A 17,793-nucleotide genomic window follows, 5' to 3' on the forward strand; every position below is an offset into this window, starting at 1 on the left:
CCACCCCTGAATAAATCCACTTGGATAGTTTATGCTACTGCAGTAAAAATAATTTATTTTAGGCATTTTACACAACTTACCAGGGACTAGCATTTTTTATGGTATTTTTTTTATTATTTACTTTTCTGGGAGAGGCTTTTTGAAAAGTACTATAGCGCCTTATAGAGATTCATGTGAAAACAGATGTGAGTCATAAAATCTGTTTTGTTCAAAGACCTACAAAAAATGTTTTTGAGAAAGAATTAGAAGTTTTTAACCATTTTATTGTGAATTTTCACAGTTACAAGACAACACTTGGAAAACTAACAAGCGGATCAGAACACCTTTTCCACCAATGACATAAGGAACACTTTGAATCTCAAAGCTACATAGAAAATAAGGCCACTCCACTTTTACAGGTATTGTTCATCTGGAAGCAGACGGCGGCTTACGTTGAGTTTGTCTGGCGGACTGGATTTACAGTGAAGTGTGAACTAAAGGCTCCACACACCTCACACCTGACGGTGGAAAGACAAGAACACACACATTTAGAAGAGAGTGGGGATTATAATGAAATTCTCCTGAATTTTCAGCATTTTTAAAACCGTTTTGGCATCCATTGCAGTTAAAATCCGAACAGTAAGACTCCCCCATCCCTCACCCAGCCTCTCCAAATGAGCCTCAAGTATATGACTATGTAATAATGTAATATATCTAATTTAGCACAATTTCACATCACTGCTCCTCTAAATGAAATTGAATACTCTGATTAAGTCTTGATGGTTCATTGGTCAACACTGCCTTTCCATTACTGCAGATTAATACAGTGGGATCGCCTGTTACAGAAGAACAGTAGATGGCGCTGTGTGGCTGTATTTGCAAAGGAAGCCCCCTCCCTTCCCTTCCTTCACATTAAACCCATGAGGCCATCTATTGTGTGTCATTTTCTCTCCTCATTATGCCCTCACGTTCTCCTCCCTCCTCCTGCTGCTCTTCTGTCTGCAGTTATTGTGCTGCTGCTCCTCATTTCAGCATCCACCCTGTCCTTGTTGCCTCTCTCCCTGCGCTACCAACCCCAACACCACCTCCACAGTTCTGCCCTGTCCTCTACTGAGTGGCCACAGCCTCAGTTTCTCCTCCGGAGGTCAGAAGCTGCATCAGGCTTCCTGAAGCGGGTCGGTTCTCCCCTGTGGCCCAGCCAAAGAACATTCTGCAGGAAAATAAATAAATAAAAAGAGTTTGCTGGAGCAGTCAAGGCACCAAAACAATAATTTATGAGTTGCACGTTTGGTTATTATTAGAGATCCTCCTCTCAACATCCAATTTCTTGAAATTCCTGGAAAGTTTGACACAAAAATATCTGAATCTAATTTCGTTATAGCCGACTTTACCCATAAATTTCTTTCCCATGGTTTGTCCTAAAGTGCACATTTTCATCAAGTTTCATATTGTGCTTACATAAGTGAATTTGTACACATATGTATTATTCAGCGATGGAAAAATAAATCTGCTGGTGACCACAATCTGGTCATTTTACACTCGACTGGCCCTGATAGCAGACCAGCCAGTTGGAAAAGAAAAATCCAATTTTCCCACATGATCACTGAATTCACCATAAACAAAAAACAAAAACACAACCAGATCGCCACAAATGATGACTGAGATAAGTAATGATTGTTCCAGAATAGACAGGCTGCTTAAGGCGCCTTTGCAGTTACAATATACAAATGATTTATCACACAACAGCAAATTTTGGCTGGAAAATGATGTTAAATAAATAACTGCTCTCAGGTGAAATGTGACCAGAGGCAACAATAGATCATCACTTTCCTGCGTCATCTCCGGTCATGGAGATTGGTTCTATTTTGGTCGAGGACAGACCATCATCTGTTTCCTCAGAGATTATCAAAGTGAATCCAATCCCATCTAATCTCCCTTTGCTCAACATAGATCACCCCTTACACCTCCCCACATCCAAAACCAAACATGACATTTAGTCAGAATTATGTACATTTTACTTACAATCATAATCTTAATGAAAACCAAAGGAAATCACAAACTCATAAGGTTTATTTCTGCCCTTCCTCTAAACAGTTTACCTCCCTCCACAGCTAACATTCAAGTTTAGCATTCAATCAACAGAGGGATAATGAAATTCATAAGAACATTGCTCTCAGTTGCTGTAAACAAACAGAAGAGAATTACATTCTGATTTTAAATGCATCCTCATAAAATTATGTTGTGATGTTCTGCACCAAATATAACAATATTACACACCAATTTGATTTGGAGTTATTTGGTGGGATTTATTTATGGAATCTCCATTACAAAGACATGTATTAAGATGAGGCGCAATCTGTTACATAACAGAACTGTGGCGTTATGTCATGGGAGAGGATGTTTGTTTACAATTTCTTTCAGACATGCTGCATTTTTCCAAATAAAGAAATAAAAAGGGAAAAAAAGTGATCTCTAAGGATTTATACAGCATGTGGTCCTTTCAAGCGTTCTGAGAAGCATGTGATATTGCAGTGATACAAAGAAAGGGTGCTGTCATATAAAATACAGTAATTCCCAACTTCCAAAATTTATTTTTCTCACCCATTGCTCTCTCATATCGTCTGAATGGCCAATGCTCCGACAACAATTTGAGCAAGAGAAATTGACTTTATAGGTTTCAGAGTATGTGTGTGTGCATAGCAATAAATGATATTTTGACAGAATATGTTTAAATATGCCCATATATTCATTAACGTTGCAAGGAATTTGAGAAAATTCTTTTAAAATATGGATGTTATGCTCATGCATTTTCCTGGTTGTGCGTTGTGTTATTTGTAGGTTGATTTTAAAGTTGTTCTGGCAATGAAAACACAAGATCGGTTACAATTATGTCAGATTGTGGTGCAGTGCATGGCCTGTGGATGCACTGTAAACACTTATTGATGAAAATGAGTATACCAGTAAATTTGTGAGTAAAACTAAAGCCAGTTTAGAAAAAGAAAATAATTATACCTGAAGTCAAACATACTGGTGGCAGTGTGATTCAAGACATTCACCAATTGCTATAACAGATGGAATCAGAATTTTTTCCTCTGCCAGAGACAATGTCTCATCACAGTACTTGGGTTATTATTAATCTAACATAATCTTTGTTTAATACTAACATTTGTTTGATGATCTTAAAGACGCAAAGGTGAAGAAAAAGTAAAGAGAAGAAGTCTGTATAGGAACTAGTACTTTTCTAAAGCCTTGATGTAACTCGGATCTTTCTATGAAATTGTAATTCCCTGCTTGTATGCAGTCATGTTTGTGTGTAACAGGAACATTTTGAGCTGTGGTCAGGTAGCAATTAATCTCAGATCACGGAAAATGTTGTAATGTTGTTTGGTCTGTAAATCAAAACAACATTACAGACCAAATCAAATTGGTCATATTTGGTACAGAACATCACAACATAAGCTCCAGAGGATAAAGAACCGCAGACACTGAACAATCAAGAAGAAATTTAATTTTTGTGCCCACAGCTGCCCTGATGCAACAGAATATGAATCAGACACATGAGGCCATGTTTGAGCTGTCAGCAGCAGGGGCCACCGACATCAAAGCCATGCAAAGAAGCCAAGCTGAACCTGAATAATATTACAGGTTTAAAGATGGAGGCATTTCTGCAGGTCGAATAAAGTCTACTCTTTTCATCTTAGTTTGATCATGCAGGTTATTTTATCATTTCAATGGAAATTAATGGTCATGTTGCTCATTAAGAACTTTATATTCCACACTCAGACAAGCATCCAGTAGAGAACATTTGAAGTCATGGTAACATGGTGAAGGTGTAAAAAAGGAAGAAAACTCTGGAATTAAAACAGATGCTTCACAATTCTATAAAAAGTTTCATATTTATTTGATACCAAATGGAGCAACTTTTAATCTAATCAACCTTTAAAGAAACATACACACATACCAACTGTAAAATAAAAATAAAAACCCAGCCTGCCTGGTACCTACTCTGCAATATATTCCAGTGGCGTCCACGAGCTGTAGTCTGCATCAGGCATGAACTTCCTGTTCATCGGTGTATCCAAGGTAACGCTGCCAAATGAAGCCAGATAACAGTCAGGGTGAGCAGCTGCATCAGAGCAGCAGAGAGGAAACGGCGCTGGCAGCATCTCCACACATAAATATCATACAGTGTTCAGGAGTGTCAGGTTCTCAAGTCTGTCTCCAAGTCAGCGCTGTGGTGTGTGAGCTGCATGCATCCACAGGACATGTTTTAAAGTCAGGTTAGAGGAGAGATAGTTCAGCTTTCCTAGACATGTTATGGTATCCACTTAACATGTGCAATTTGACATAAAAATATTAGATCTGATTTAATGGCTGTTTTTTTCTAAAGCAAGAAATTATTAATGACAGAAAATGTTTTCAGAAAGTACCTTTTTTCCAATCAAATCAAATTAAATTTTATTTATGTAGCACATTTCAGTAGCAACGCATTTCAAAGTGCTTTACATCAAATCAAACACAGAAACACAAAGTCATCAAGTGGGGGTTCTTGCTTTTGAATCCATAAAAGGTTTATCGGTTACACTCCTACTGTGTTATATGGAACAAAATACCTGTTGGTATATTTATTCCTACTCATGCTCATAATCACGCAGTTTAAAACGTCTTTCAACGGGCTTCCAGCACGACGCTCCGTACACCTCTTTCACGGAATTTTGAGCAGGGACTCCGTCGTCCCTCACAGATTTTTGTGCAATTCTTTGGTACCTGTCAGTGTCTAGAAATTACAGGGATTCTGTTATGCGCAATGACCCTCAGTCACTCGCCACTTTTAAATATGTCAAGTTTAAACAGAGAAGGTATGAAAGAAACAATGGAGTTTAGCCTTTTTGTTAGCTGGTTCTTTTCGTCCACTAAAAGCGATCAAACTGGGATTAAAAGGAGCATCTCAGAGAAGGTTGTGTCAAACTAAAACTTTTGAATGATTCTAGAATATAAAAGTCAACAAATGTTGCAACAAAAAATAAACAAGAGGGCTACAGAAGAAATGCAAGTCATAGCTAATGCTAAACAGATGTTACTAAATGCTGAAGCCTGTGTGGCCTCAGTGTGGGAGAATAAAATACAGCCAAAGAGAGAGCAAGAACCAGATCCACCCCTAAAAGGACTGTTCTCTCAATGACTTGCTTCAAGTAAATAGTACTGTTATGATCTGTGCAGCTCATTCATCAATAGCAGACCATCTGTATCATCAGATCCGTGAGCTGATATTAGCATCCTTAATTATCTTTTGCTTCATTTTCACACTTCAACATCCAACAGAGCAAACAGTAAGTGGCACAGCTTATTTTCCAGCACACCTACATCGATCTATCCACACAACAGCTGTGTCCATCTAAATAAGAACAGAGCAAAGATGACCAAGCTGACGCAAATAAGTACAGAATCAATCAACCATAAAAACAGATCGTTAGGCAAACAGCTTTAACCATGACATGGAAATATTAGAAACATCTCATAAAAAATTCTATTTAAAATCTGTGGATATTGTTCGGTTGCACATTACCAGATATGAATTAATAGCAGTTCCACTGTAAATATTTAATGATCTAACATCCAGAGTTTATTTTCTCTGTAAATTACATATTTTATCATTCACTATCTGTTGTTAGTGTAGATATTATGCACATAAAAAAAAATAAAAGAAATAAAAATAAAAATAATAATGAACCTTTTGGGCTTGAAGTATGCTGATCAGTTTTGTTTCAGTACTTACGGTAGGATAGCAACAGCTGCCGCTCCTGCCGGCATCCCGCTGTTCTTTGCTGCCAGACTCTGACACAGTTGGTGGATGGCAGCTTTGGCCATGCCATAGCCCACCATACCTGAAGATGAAAGATCAAGCATTTATGAACTGTTACGAACTTATATTTTTACATGGGACTAGCTACATGATATAACATGTAGCTAGTTGGACAGAGTCTCATTGAAGCAGATGCTCACACCAGACACAAATGACAATGCTGTAAGAAGGTCCTCATGATTCTCTCTGCTGACAAGCTTTAGGAAGAGGTCAAATTGTGCTTGTGTTGAATTAGACAGTATTTTAATGGAAAAATAGTTATGTACAAAAGAAAGGGTGTCCAATTGGTGGCATAAAAATCAACTGAGTTCCTCTGTGGCTATAGGTAATACAAAGACTACATAATCCTTATCTGTTAGAGTAATAAAAAAAACTTATTTTAAACCAAACAAAATTAAATCTGTCTTTTTGATCTTTTTTTTAATCCTCTGCATCTGGAACTTGTCAGTGCCTCTTCTCACAACCTCTAAACAGGAATGTCAAACATCTGCTACCCCCCTCAACCATCCTGACAGGCTTACAAACCACTGACCAATAGGAACCAGGGGCGGCTACATAACTTTTCTGTAGAGCTTTTGTTTTCCCCAGAAGAGAAAAATCTAAACCAATCCAAAAAGGTAGAGGTTAGCAGTATCAGCAATGTGGTTGTTTTCCTGCTTTCATCTGCACAGGAAGCAGAGGTTTAGCCTCTGGGTCCAGACATGTGACCTGTGTTTGACAGTGTTCAATACCAAAAGGGGCCCATCCAGTTTAATTCATTTAGCCTCTGAAGCAGCCTCACTGTAACCTTGTTTATGGCCAGCAGCAGGTGAAGTTCAGAAACTCCAATCCTCAATAACCACAAACTATAATTTTATTTTCTTAGATTGTAGCCAAGTTTTGCATTCAATTCAAGAATTCAAATCAACAAACTTCAGACAGTGGATCTCAAGATTTTAAGTTTGAAAAGTGTATTTTCTAAAACTCCCACTTTTGATTTTTACAGTTTATTCTAAGAAGAAAACTAAGCCATACAGTTAAATTCAGAACATTTAGTCCTCCTTAATGCATCTCTTTTTGGGATCAGCATAAGCAGACAAATAATTCAGTGCATTTGATCAAAACAACTTGGAAGAAAATGTGACTACAACCTCGACATGTACAGTTTTTTTGTCCATTTTAAAGACATTTTAAAACAGCCTTTGTCGGTTTCAGTGTGGCTAACACACTTCATCCATGCCAACCAAAACTGCTGAGTCATTCTCCTCCTTAAACCAGCAGCCAATGAATGCTCAGTTCAGTGGGGCGTGCTGACCTGGAGCTTTGAACAGCTAATGTTGGATTTGTAGAAGACATAATTCCCTCAGAGCGAAGGCTCTCCGGCCGGCTCACAGGCAGATCAACCGGACTGATGTCACACCATAGAGATAAAAACAATCACTGATACATGAGGCAACTGAAACACTAACGTAAATTGAAATGAAACTTTCAGTTTTAATTGAAAACATATGTCTTATTGAAAAAATATGTAATAATATTGGTGGATACTTCTACAACAATATGACTTTGAATAAATAACTATATAATTCAGAATAAATAACGCCTTTCTGCTTTGAGTTTAAAGTAAAAACACTTTAGATAACAAATATTCTGTGCAGCTCAACAACCTCCTACCCATTTAATTTTGAAAAATGCTTATGTTATGTTATAAAAATGTCAAATATAAAGATGTATAGAAATTTGTATTTCACTACATTTCCCTTTAACTCATGATTCCAGGGTTAACTTTTCCTTCTTCTCTGCTTAGTGCATCAGTTTCCTGGATAAAACTTGGTTCTTTGATGCGTTGCACAAACAAACCACGTCACTGCCTTTTTATGAAGAAAGCAATAAAAGTGTCTCTCACCTCCAGTGCCTGATTGAGCTGCTTTTGCTCCTGCCAAGGTAAGCAGACCCCCAGATTTCAGATGGCGAGCGGCGAGGTGGCTGGAGATGGTCGACGTCCACACGCTTTGTTTCCACATCAAATCAGAGTTCTTGAAAAAATCTGAAGGACAGTAACAGAAAATATTTGACTCCACAAACTTAAAATGAGATTTTTTTCTTTTTATTGACGCTTCGAAAATTTAGAAAGCATAAAGTTCAAACTGTAACAAGGAGACATTTGGTTGCATAAACACAATATGAATCTGAAGTTTACCGAACAAACAACACGCAATATGTTCCAATGTTTAATTGTCATTCATTTGATAATAATGCTGGTCATCTTATCTCACTTTCCAGGGACTTCAATCTTGAATTCTAGTGCTGGTAATAAATGCAGATAATTAAGCCGCTGAATAAAGCTTCAAAGAACTGAGCGTCATCTCATTAGCAATTTACATATTTTTTCCAGTTAAACTAAAATGGAAAGTGTTTCACAAGACTTTAAATGCAGCCATTAAAATTGAAGAAAGGTTGGCTGATGATTAGTGTTAAAACAAATAAAAGGTTTGAACTCTGACCTTTGGAATTGCAGTTCCCTCCAGCCCATCCGCCTGCCACACACAGGATGGCATCCACTTTGCTTTCCCCCAGCAGCTGGGCCACATCTGCCGTCACCTGCATATAAAAACGCTTTTCATGAATCCACTGAGCTCGCACACCAGCTGAATGACATTTAAATGTCAGCAATGATTCTGTTCGCTCTGCAGATGGAAGCTTATCGCTTTAGCACAACAACTAAAGCAAAGATCAGAAACAGGATTCACATTAACCATCATGATGAAGCTGAAGTGTTTCAGGATTTCAAAATGGTGCCACCAGGTAATTAATAAATTAAAACAAATGCAAAAAACAAAGAATGAGCATTTATTGTATTGTTTGTTATAAAATAAATGCTATTATGATGAGATTTTTTTTTGGTGAAATTCCATTAAGCGTAATTAATGACATCTGAAAACCCAAAAGACTCACTCTGCTGTTGGAATAGTTCTTTTACCATTATCCCCTCTGTCTGTTCCTGTGAGTATCAGTAACTTTAAAACATGGTGAAATGTAAATGTGGGCAGTTAAGTGATTAAAAGAAAAATAAATGCATCATATTTCTTTATGTGACTGGAGTCCTGAAGAACCTTATTTAAAACTGGGTGCAGTATGTTTCTTTTATTGCGACCTGTACAGTGGACTCCTGGTTTTAGGGACCACAATTGCCCATATATTGCTGAAATACACATATACTTGAAACCCCCCTAAAAATGCTTATAACTGCTTATATTATTGTTAGTGCAAACAACAAATATATCTTAAGTTTCTGCAAATAATTTGGGGTTATATTCCTTAAGGAATTCTACAAATAAGTGAATCTGTGAACACTGTATTTGTGTGGCTATGCTTGCTGAAACATGCAGTCACAATATTGGTATGTTTTTTTGAGCTTGAAGTGACACAAGATTACTTTTTCCAAAAGCTGTGGTCAAAGGTAAAAAAATAATAATAAAAGAAAGCTTAATTTTGTCATAAGACGGTCTTACAAAAAGATTAAAATTGCTGCTTGTAGCCTTCTCTTTCCTTCATAAAGTTATAATTACCTGAGAAGACCCTGCATCATCATCCTGCTGCTGGCCTCTGGTCTACTTTCTCCTCCCTGACTCTTTATTCTCTCTACTGTGACAAAGATTTCTTTTAAATATGTGGAAAGCAACACTGAGTAATTTCTGTAAAGAAATTAGAGATAATTGGGTTTATTCCTGGTATTAACCAACTAGCAAGTGATATAAAACAGGTAACAACAGCATTAGTATTCTTGTTGACAAGCTTAATATTATATACTGATTAGTTACTAATAAACAGTTATAACGGCTGAAAAAGTGGGAGTGCAGGTGAGGGAAATGCAGTGGACATGTCCCAGGCATACACCAAGACAGTCACGCCCATAACTGTATAGATAATTTATAAGCAAATCTTGCAGCACATCTCAAATAAATAAAAGAATTTTTTTTAAAATAAGCAAATGTTATTGATTAGCGTCAATGCAGGTTTCAAAAAATTAAAATGGAGGCTAATGGGATTCGTCAACATTCAGCCGAGCTCCATCTAAAATGGAAAACAAATGTTTATGTACACTATAAAAATTCACAATTTTTTTCTCCTTCTCTGTCTGAGATTAAATTAGACTATTTTTTCCCTCATGGCTTGGGCTGAACATTTTCCACAAGCTCTTCACAATAGTGTGTTGGACTTTTGGCCCGTTCCTCCTGATGAATTGGTGCAACTGACTCAGATGGCAAATTAATATGCATTTGTGCATAAAAAAATCTAATCAAAATTGTTTTGGAAAATACCATGAGATGATACTTGTGGTGACATTGTGCTACATAAATTGATTTGAATTCAACTAGTACGATTCATTCAATAAACTGTTAAAAGAAATTAATACATTTGTAAAAACATACTTGAATTTACTTACCAATCTTACTACTTTATAAATCACCGAAGTAGAAAAAGTCTTCATTTTGTAGTGCGACTTGAACGCAACACTTCACCATATTTTCAAAGAAATGCATAACTAATTGATTACAACATGCACAAACTCATGTGGTCTCATGGATACACATTAATGTAACTCTTTAGCTTAGGTCCGTAACGTTCTCAGCTTCTTGTTAAGACACATTTAGGGAGACAGAGCAGCAAATGACACCTGGCTGAAGCTCACCTGTCCAGCCTGCTCGGTGAAAGATTCCGTCAACTTCACAATTACATTTTCATTCGCCTCCTCATTAGCAGCAATGTCGACGCTGGCGACCCACTGCTCCACAAACACAGACAAAATAAAAACAGATATTCACGGTTAGCTTTGTACTCAGTAGAGCCGAACGTTAGCATGCACCTAGCGTTAGCTACCAACACTTACCCATCCCTTAGATTTAAAATGCTGAACACACTTTGAGCCCAGAGCTCCTCTCCCTCCGTACACGATGACCCGGTTCGCCATATCTTCTCCCAGTTTAGTCAGACAGTGAGAAGTGGAGCCGCAGAGCCGCAGCTGAAATATACACAAGAGGACGAGGAGGAGGAAAAGAAAAAGGAGGTAGTGTCGAGCAACAAGTTAAAGAGCTGCGTTCAAAGACTTCCGGAAATACAACGAATAGTGTAGATTTTGGCAAATACTCTAACTTTAAAACCTTTGTTCAACCATTTGGTGCTCCCTGTTTATCATGTTTTCATTTTGTTATTTTACCTCTTATATTATTGTGTAGACTCTGTAAAAATATTGAATATTGACAAATATTGACATGTTGAGAAGGTAACACCCACACCAATAAATAGAATTTCAGAGTAATTTAAAAGATGAAGTGTACAAGTAAAATGAAAGATGATTTCAATTCACTTTATTTCATTCAACCTTCTTAAAAGATACTATTTCTCAATGTACAGTAATCAATGTCTGTTGATATGTACAGTTTTCATCTCATAGATTGTACCTCAGGTACATCTCAAAAATTTTAATATTGTGAAAATGTTGAGCAAAAAATGTTCAAAAACATTACAAATGATTTTGTAATGTCAGAAAGTGAAACTCAGCCATAGTAGAAAATAATTTTGCAAAGAGTGAGATATTTAAACCATTTATTTCAAAGTAATTTTGATCAAATGAAAATCCAAAATTCAGTCTCTTATCTTTTAAACAGAAATATGAAGTTTCTGAATTATATATTAATTACTACGGTCATAGTACTTGGTTGGGCCTCCTTTTGCATGACATGCATGAACTGCAGCATCAGTGTGGAGCAGTATGAATGCGACATGGCTCTGGTGTAATGGAAGCCCAGATTACTTTGATAGCACCTCCAGGTCATCTGCATTGTTGGTTTTGGTGTCTCTCATCTTCCCCTTAACGTTACTCCACATACTCTCTGAGTTGAAATTGACCTTTTCCAAATGACTTAATTGGTTTGAATATTTTTTCTGCTTGTTACATAAAATTTTATTTAGAAAACTGATTTTTATATTCATTTAGGTTTTCTTTTTCTGATATAAAAATTTGTTTGATGATTTGAAACATTAAAGTCTGACAAAATTCCAAAAATAGAAGAAACTGAACAAACCTGCAAAGTAGCAAGTACTTTTTTTTACAGTAGTACAAGGAAGTAAAAAAACTTATATTGTAAAGTTTACATATAAAATTATCTACAAACTTGGATCTGCTCAACAATTGATTCATGTAGATTTAAATGAGTTGTTTAGGCTTTGCTAATTGTTAAATATGCATTACAGAAAGAAGGTTTGTGTGGTACAGAAATCAGAGCAGCAGCAACATTCCTTTGCAATTAAAAATAACCATTGTTAGGCTGTTTGCAGGTCTTCAGATTCCTTAGTTTTCATACTATGAGCACTAGGTGCTGCTGTAAGACTGCTTTTGATGATGCACCAGTGCGCTTCATCTGCATGGCCATTATGATGCTGCTCTACTATCTGTGCTGTAGCAAGTGTGGCATCAACACAGTCTTGATGCTCATGAATAATGTAGATAGGCTGGCCTTGGCTTCCTTGTCAAGTAGTAAAGCAACTGATCTGTCATTCTCAATTGGATATGACACACATTCTGCTGAAGGAATAAATAGGTACTTTTAGGTACTTTGCCCATGTTGACACACACCTAATGAAACGGTGCGTGAAAAAGACAAATACACGCTTGTTCCTGGATTGTGAACAAAAGTATTATCTATTTTCTTCCTTCCTGTCGCCTGATTGTCCAAGGAAATGCATGAAAGCACACTTGACTGCACAGGTGCACTTGTGTGCTTAAAAGTGTGAGATGAAGAGGAGTTGCTTGGGCCACTGGAACCGGTGATGCTGAGAGAAATTGCCTGTCCTCGAGAGCAGATTGACGTTCCGGGGAACATATGATAATCACACTCCACTGTCTGGTTTTGACCTGGATGAGACATCCTGCAGGTTGCTGACGCTCAGCGCACACAAAACAAGAAGTAATCAGAAGCAGGTTGATCTGACAGAAGGATGTTGTATTTTAGCTTGATGTGGGACACTCAGATGAGTTAAAGGGGTTGCTGGTTACAACACAGGACTAATAAGGATGATAACATCTTGGGCACTTCAACCTGGTTACCATAACTACGCCTTTTTCCAACTATTTCTTTTTTGCAACTACTAGAGGTGTTCAGTGGCAGAGGTGTATTTTAGTCATACTTTATCTGACCACTGTATCAAATTTACTCGCTCAAATGTTTTGTTTTTAGCAATATAGTACATTTTTTTCTACTTCTATGTTCTTATATTTATCATTACAATTCCAGGTCCTTCTTATTGTAGCCACTCACCGAACACCCCCTTGTTGACTATTAAACACATCTTCCTATCCCTATTGTGTATCCTCTGACCATCTGTTTGTTGTTTTTTTATTTTTATTTCAGAGGATCCCTTGTCTGACTTTTACTCTGTTGCTGACTTGGTATTTTTCTGAAACTTTTGTGGAGCAGAATTAAATAGGCCATTTTATTGAAGTATCTATATTCTTCTGAGAATACATATATTAGATCAAGACATTTAAGGAACTTCTCATCCATTTTCATCCAGGTAATATTAAGATATTCTTCTCAGCTGCATATAAACTGTCATGAGGAGTGTGAGGAAAAAAATCATCAGTGCCATTATGTCTTCACAGTACCACACAAAAACTAAACTGAACTGTTTTATGAGTTCTCTGCTTGAACTGATAACAATAGCTCACCCAATATACAGCACATATGGAGCAGCTGGCAGATGGATGAGCTTTGGTGGTCCTGTGGGGGACAACGACAAGAGAAAACAAATTTAAAGATCCGAGAATAAATGATTCATATCTTTCAAGCCACAACCCAATCAGTCCAGCTAATTAAGAAAAAGAGAATTAGTTTACTTCTGCCATTGAAATGCTCTGCTGCACTAGGCTATTGATGGAGGGTTGTTATGTGTTATATGTATTTTACCTATTTTTCTAAGTTTTTACAGTGCTAATCCTAGACATTTGCACATTTGATTAAACATTAAAGCACCAAGTGCATAATTAAATCAGCAGGTCTACTGAGACCTTTAGCAGAATTAATGTAAGAACCTGCTTGTGGATGAGAACATGATCCATTGACTGGCATCACACATCTGGTGCCTATCTCCAGGTGTCACTGGGTGAGAGGTGAGGTTTGCCCTGGAGGCCACCAGTCCATCACAAGACATCATAGACACACAGTACAGACACACACTGATGTCTGAGGGAAATTTTAGAAACCAGTTTACCCTTATAATCACATTTTTGGACTTGAATCATAAAACCCAACAATGTATTAGGATTTTAGATTGTATGTAATGCAGTTCTTTGGAATCTTAAATCTCAAATTAGCATCTGTCTTACTTTGATAACATGTCTAAGTAAGGTCTTCTTTTTAATTATTTTAGATATACTATTAAGTGAATTTAAAATGTACTCCTTTTATTTTGGAAAAACTAGACTAAAAATCTAGCAGTATCATTTTGCATGTAGGCTGAAACTTTAATCTTCCTCTTATCAAACAACAACACAATCTGTTCAGAGACATTTGTGTGAAGTGAGGGGCTCTCTAGGGCCCCCAGCTGGCCTGGGGACTCTAAGCAGCTCCTTAGTTTACTTCTGGCTTAGCATATTAGATACATTTCCATGTTGTATTGTAGTTATTGTTTAAGATGTGTATATAACAATTTAAGATACATCAACAATAAAAAGTTCTGCAGTGCTGAGGTAAAATAAAATATACTGCCTTATATTCCTCTGGGCTTGAGCGTACCCTCTTCTAAATTCTCTGTGACGGGGATCCAATCAGAGGAGAGGAGCAAGTCTTTTTTTTTCAAAGTAAGGGTAAATGTATGTTCTTATCTCCTCTGGTTGGCTGAAGGTTGTTTCCTTAAAATTTACAGCTCTAATATCATGGTGTCACTTACTCCCTGATACCAGGCAGAATAAGTTATGAGCAAACACAGCTTCCTCTTTTTGACTTCAGCTACCTGTGGGAGAATGATGTTATACATCAACGTTCATAATACTTGCTCTTTGCTGGAACCTTGCTGGAATGTTCTGAGGTTTTCTTTGGATAACATTAGAACATCAGGAGTGAAAAAGATCTTTTAAGTGTATTATTTTAACATTGTATATTTTAAAATAAATGTGATAATTTTATCATGAGTGAAAAAAATGTAAAGCAAAAAAAAAAAAAAAAAAAAGAAATTAAAAGAATATAATTAGAATGCAAAAATATACAGCAGATGCCAAGATACTGTGGTGGTATATGATTGTAATGTGTGCTATAAGGATGTCCATCCATCTGTCCATCCGTCCATCCGTCCATCCATCCATCCATCCATTTTCTGTACACATTTGTCCCTAACAGGGTCTGGAGTGGTGCTGGTGCCTATCTCCAGCGAAACATGTTGTACTGTACTGTACTATTAATGTCATTTTCTTTGTATTTATCTGCAATTATTTTCTTCTGACTGCAAAGCAAATTGCTCCTTGGGAACAATAAAGTTGATCTATTCTAATCTAATATGAATAAGTTGTCAGTCTGTAGTCAGGTTTGTTTGGTTAATATCCACTGCTCACCAAAATTTACTTTTTTACATTAAACTGTTATTATTTTAACATTTTAAAACATTTTTAATGGTATTTTAGTTAGCTGATCTGATTGGTAGAGTTAGTAATATTATTTTCAAATTCCCATATAGCTGTTAGAATAACTGTTAATTACAATGTTCTAAGAAGAAGAAAGTTCAGTTTTATTAAAGGTCTGTGCAGCTCATTCTGTAATTTATCTGCCATAAGGGTAGAATATATTACAAGGATAAAAGAAAATCATGTGCTTCTTTTTCTGCTATTTAGCAATAATTAACAATCTTATTCTATGCTCTAAACTGTGACATCCAGCACCCCAAACATCGATCCACAATTTACAAATACAGTAAATATGCCCCTCAAGAACATGGAGTGAGATCTTCACAGACAAATGAAATCTTTTAGTAACAATGTTTCCGTTTTAATTGATAACACTTTAATACAATGACAAGCAGTCCCAAACTTTTGCTGCCAAATATAACAAATAAAGCAAAAAGAAAGGAGGATAATCAACCCCCCGAAAATTTGGAAAATATTTACCGTTTACTTAATACGGTAGCTGTGCAAGAACTTGTTTAGATTTTGGATCAAAAATAATTTTAAGATCCCTTTTCATAAAAAGTAGACCACTTTGCTTTATTGACATTTAGCATATTTAGTATTGTATTGAACAGATGAAAATAAACACTGTCCACAGCAGTTACTTTGCAGTTAAAATTGTGTTTACTGAGAAAATTTCAACATTGTAAGAACAGCCACCATCCCTTAGTCCTTATCTGAGCTCTTGAAAAATTCGCCAAGCTATGCAATCTTCTCCATATTTTTGCAACTATTTTGCTTCATTTCACCAAAGGATTCACAGTGTAGATGACATTAAATACTGGAGGATCCCACCCATTAGGGCCAGCAGATGAAAGCAGTTTTATATGTACTTTTGCATCAGCCATAGACACGGCAGGCAAAAGGGATCAAAGACCTGAAGAAAAAGACTTTAATTGAAACTGTCAGAACAACATTTGGCTGCAGGAACCTTTCTGTGCTATTTGATCCAGGAGATGGCAAAAAACAATGCTGCATCCCTATGACTAAATTATTCAGAGCAGAAAAGCATTGAGTGAAGTTAAAAATTTAATATAGGGCCAGAAAAATGTCTCTTTGTGTTCCTCCTACTCCACACAAACAAATTAAATGTCCTTTCTTTAAGAAAATAAGGTTTAGGGTTAAGCATCAGGACAAATGGCCTAAACGGCCTAAATCCAATTTTTCAAAAATATAAATGTGGAGACATGAAATTTATAATAAACTTAGAGATTTTCCAGATTCCACATATTTAATCTAATCATAAGATAAAAACAACAATTTGATGCTTTCACATGAATTTAACTGCTCCCATACAAGTGAGCTAATCTGATTGTTTTTTCTTCTAGTTGACCTTTGACATTTCAATGCTATTCAATGCCAACTCAAAGCTTCACAGCAACTTTTTGGTAAGATTTTTTTAAACATCATGATTTCTCTCATCATGCTTGTTTTTGGCCTTCCTCAGCAAAAAAAAATCACTCCTTCTGACCAATTTAAATCTTCACCATCTCTGTTTTGATAATGTTGTTCAGTTATGTATTTGTGGAAAAGTTTCCAAAATATATATATATATATATTTTTTTTTTTTTTTAATTGATTTTCATAACTTTATGTAAACACCAACAAAATTAAACAAAAACAACCCACCCCAAAACAACAAGGAGCACTGCAAAGTCCACATAAAAACATACATACATACAGCCCACATACACAAAATACAGTAGTCATGATTCAAAATAGTCACAACTGTCAGACAGCCAAATGAGTGATACATTGAATGTAAGAGAGAAAGAAGAGAAAAAAATATATATATATAAAAATAAAAAAACATTACAGCCTCTGTAAAAAGGATTGCAGTGGGGCCCAGATCCTCCAAAATTTGTCCGACTTTTGATGAAGGTCATGAGTGAGTTTTTCAACTGAGACAATGGCAGAAATCTGTGATATCCACATATCAACTGTAGGGGCCTGTGGTGCTGACCATCTCAATAGTATACATTTCTTGGCCAGAAATAAAAGGATTGCAAGCAGATGTTTAGTGTCTGCATTAAGTAGAATGTCTGAAGGATGGTTAAAGAGACAGAAGGAGGGAGTTAGTGAGAACTGTTTACCAATGATCTCTTGTATCATGAGATGAACTCTTTTCCAGAAAGATTGAATACAGTTGCAAGACCAAAATAAGTGAATAAATGTGCCCCTATGTATTTTGCATTTATGACACAAATCTGAAGCATCAGGAAACATCCTCCGAAGGCGAACAGGTGTATAATAAGTT

At 36.4% G+C, this 17,793-nt stretch overlaps 1 protein-coding gene across 1 annotated transcript; it reads right to left on the minus strand.

The window, feature by feature from the left end:
• Positions 1–242: 242 nt before the first annotated feature.
• On the minus strand, positions 243–10,951 carry qdpra (quinoid dihydropteridine reductase a). The gene is made up of 7 exons (XM_044126830.1): positions 10,713–10,951; positions 10,515–10,607; positions 8,326–8,422; positions 7,728–7,868; positions 5,756–5,864; positions 3,985–4,068; positions 243–1,189 (listed from the first exon to the last, which is right to left on the minus strand). Exons 1-7 carry the CDS (start codon positions 10,791–10,793, stop codon positions 1,087–1,089), a joined length of 708 nt encoding a protein of 235 aa, XP_043982765.1. The 5' UTR covers positions 10,794–10,951; the 3' UTR covers positions 243–1,086.
• Between the last annotated feature and the right edge of the window lie 6,842 nt (positions 10,952–17,793).

Source organism: Gambusia affinis, linkage group LG09 (genome assembly GCF_019740435.1).
Source record: "Gambusia affinis linkage group LG09, SWU_Gaff_1.0, whole genome shotgun sequence".
In the NCBI taxonomy this organism is placed as follows: Eukaryota; Metazoa; Chordata; class Actinopteri; order Cyprinodontiformes; family Poeciliidae; genus Gambusia; species Gambusia affinis.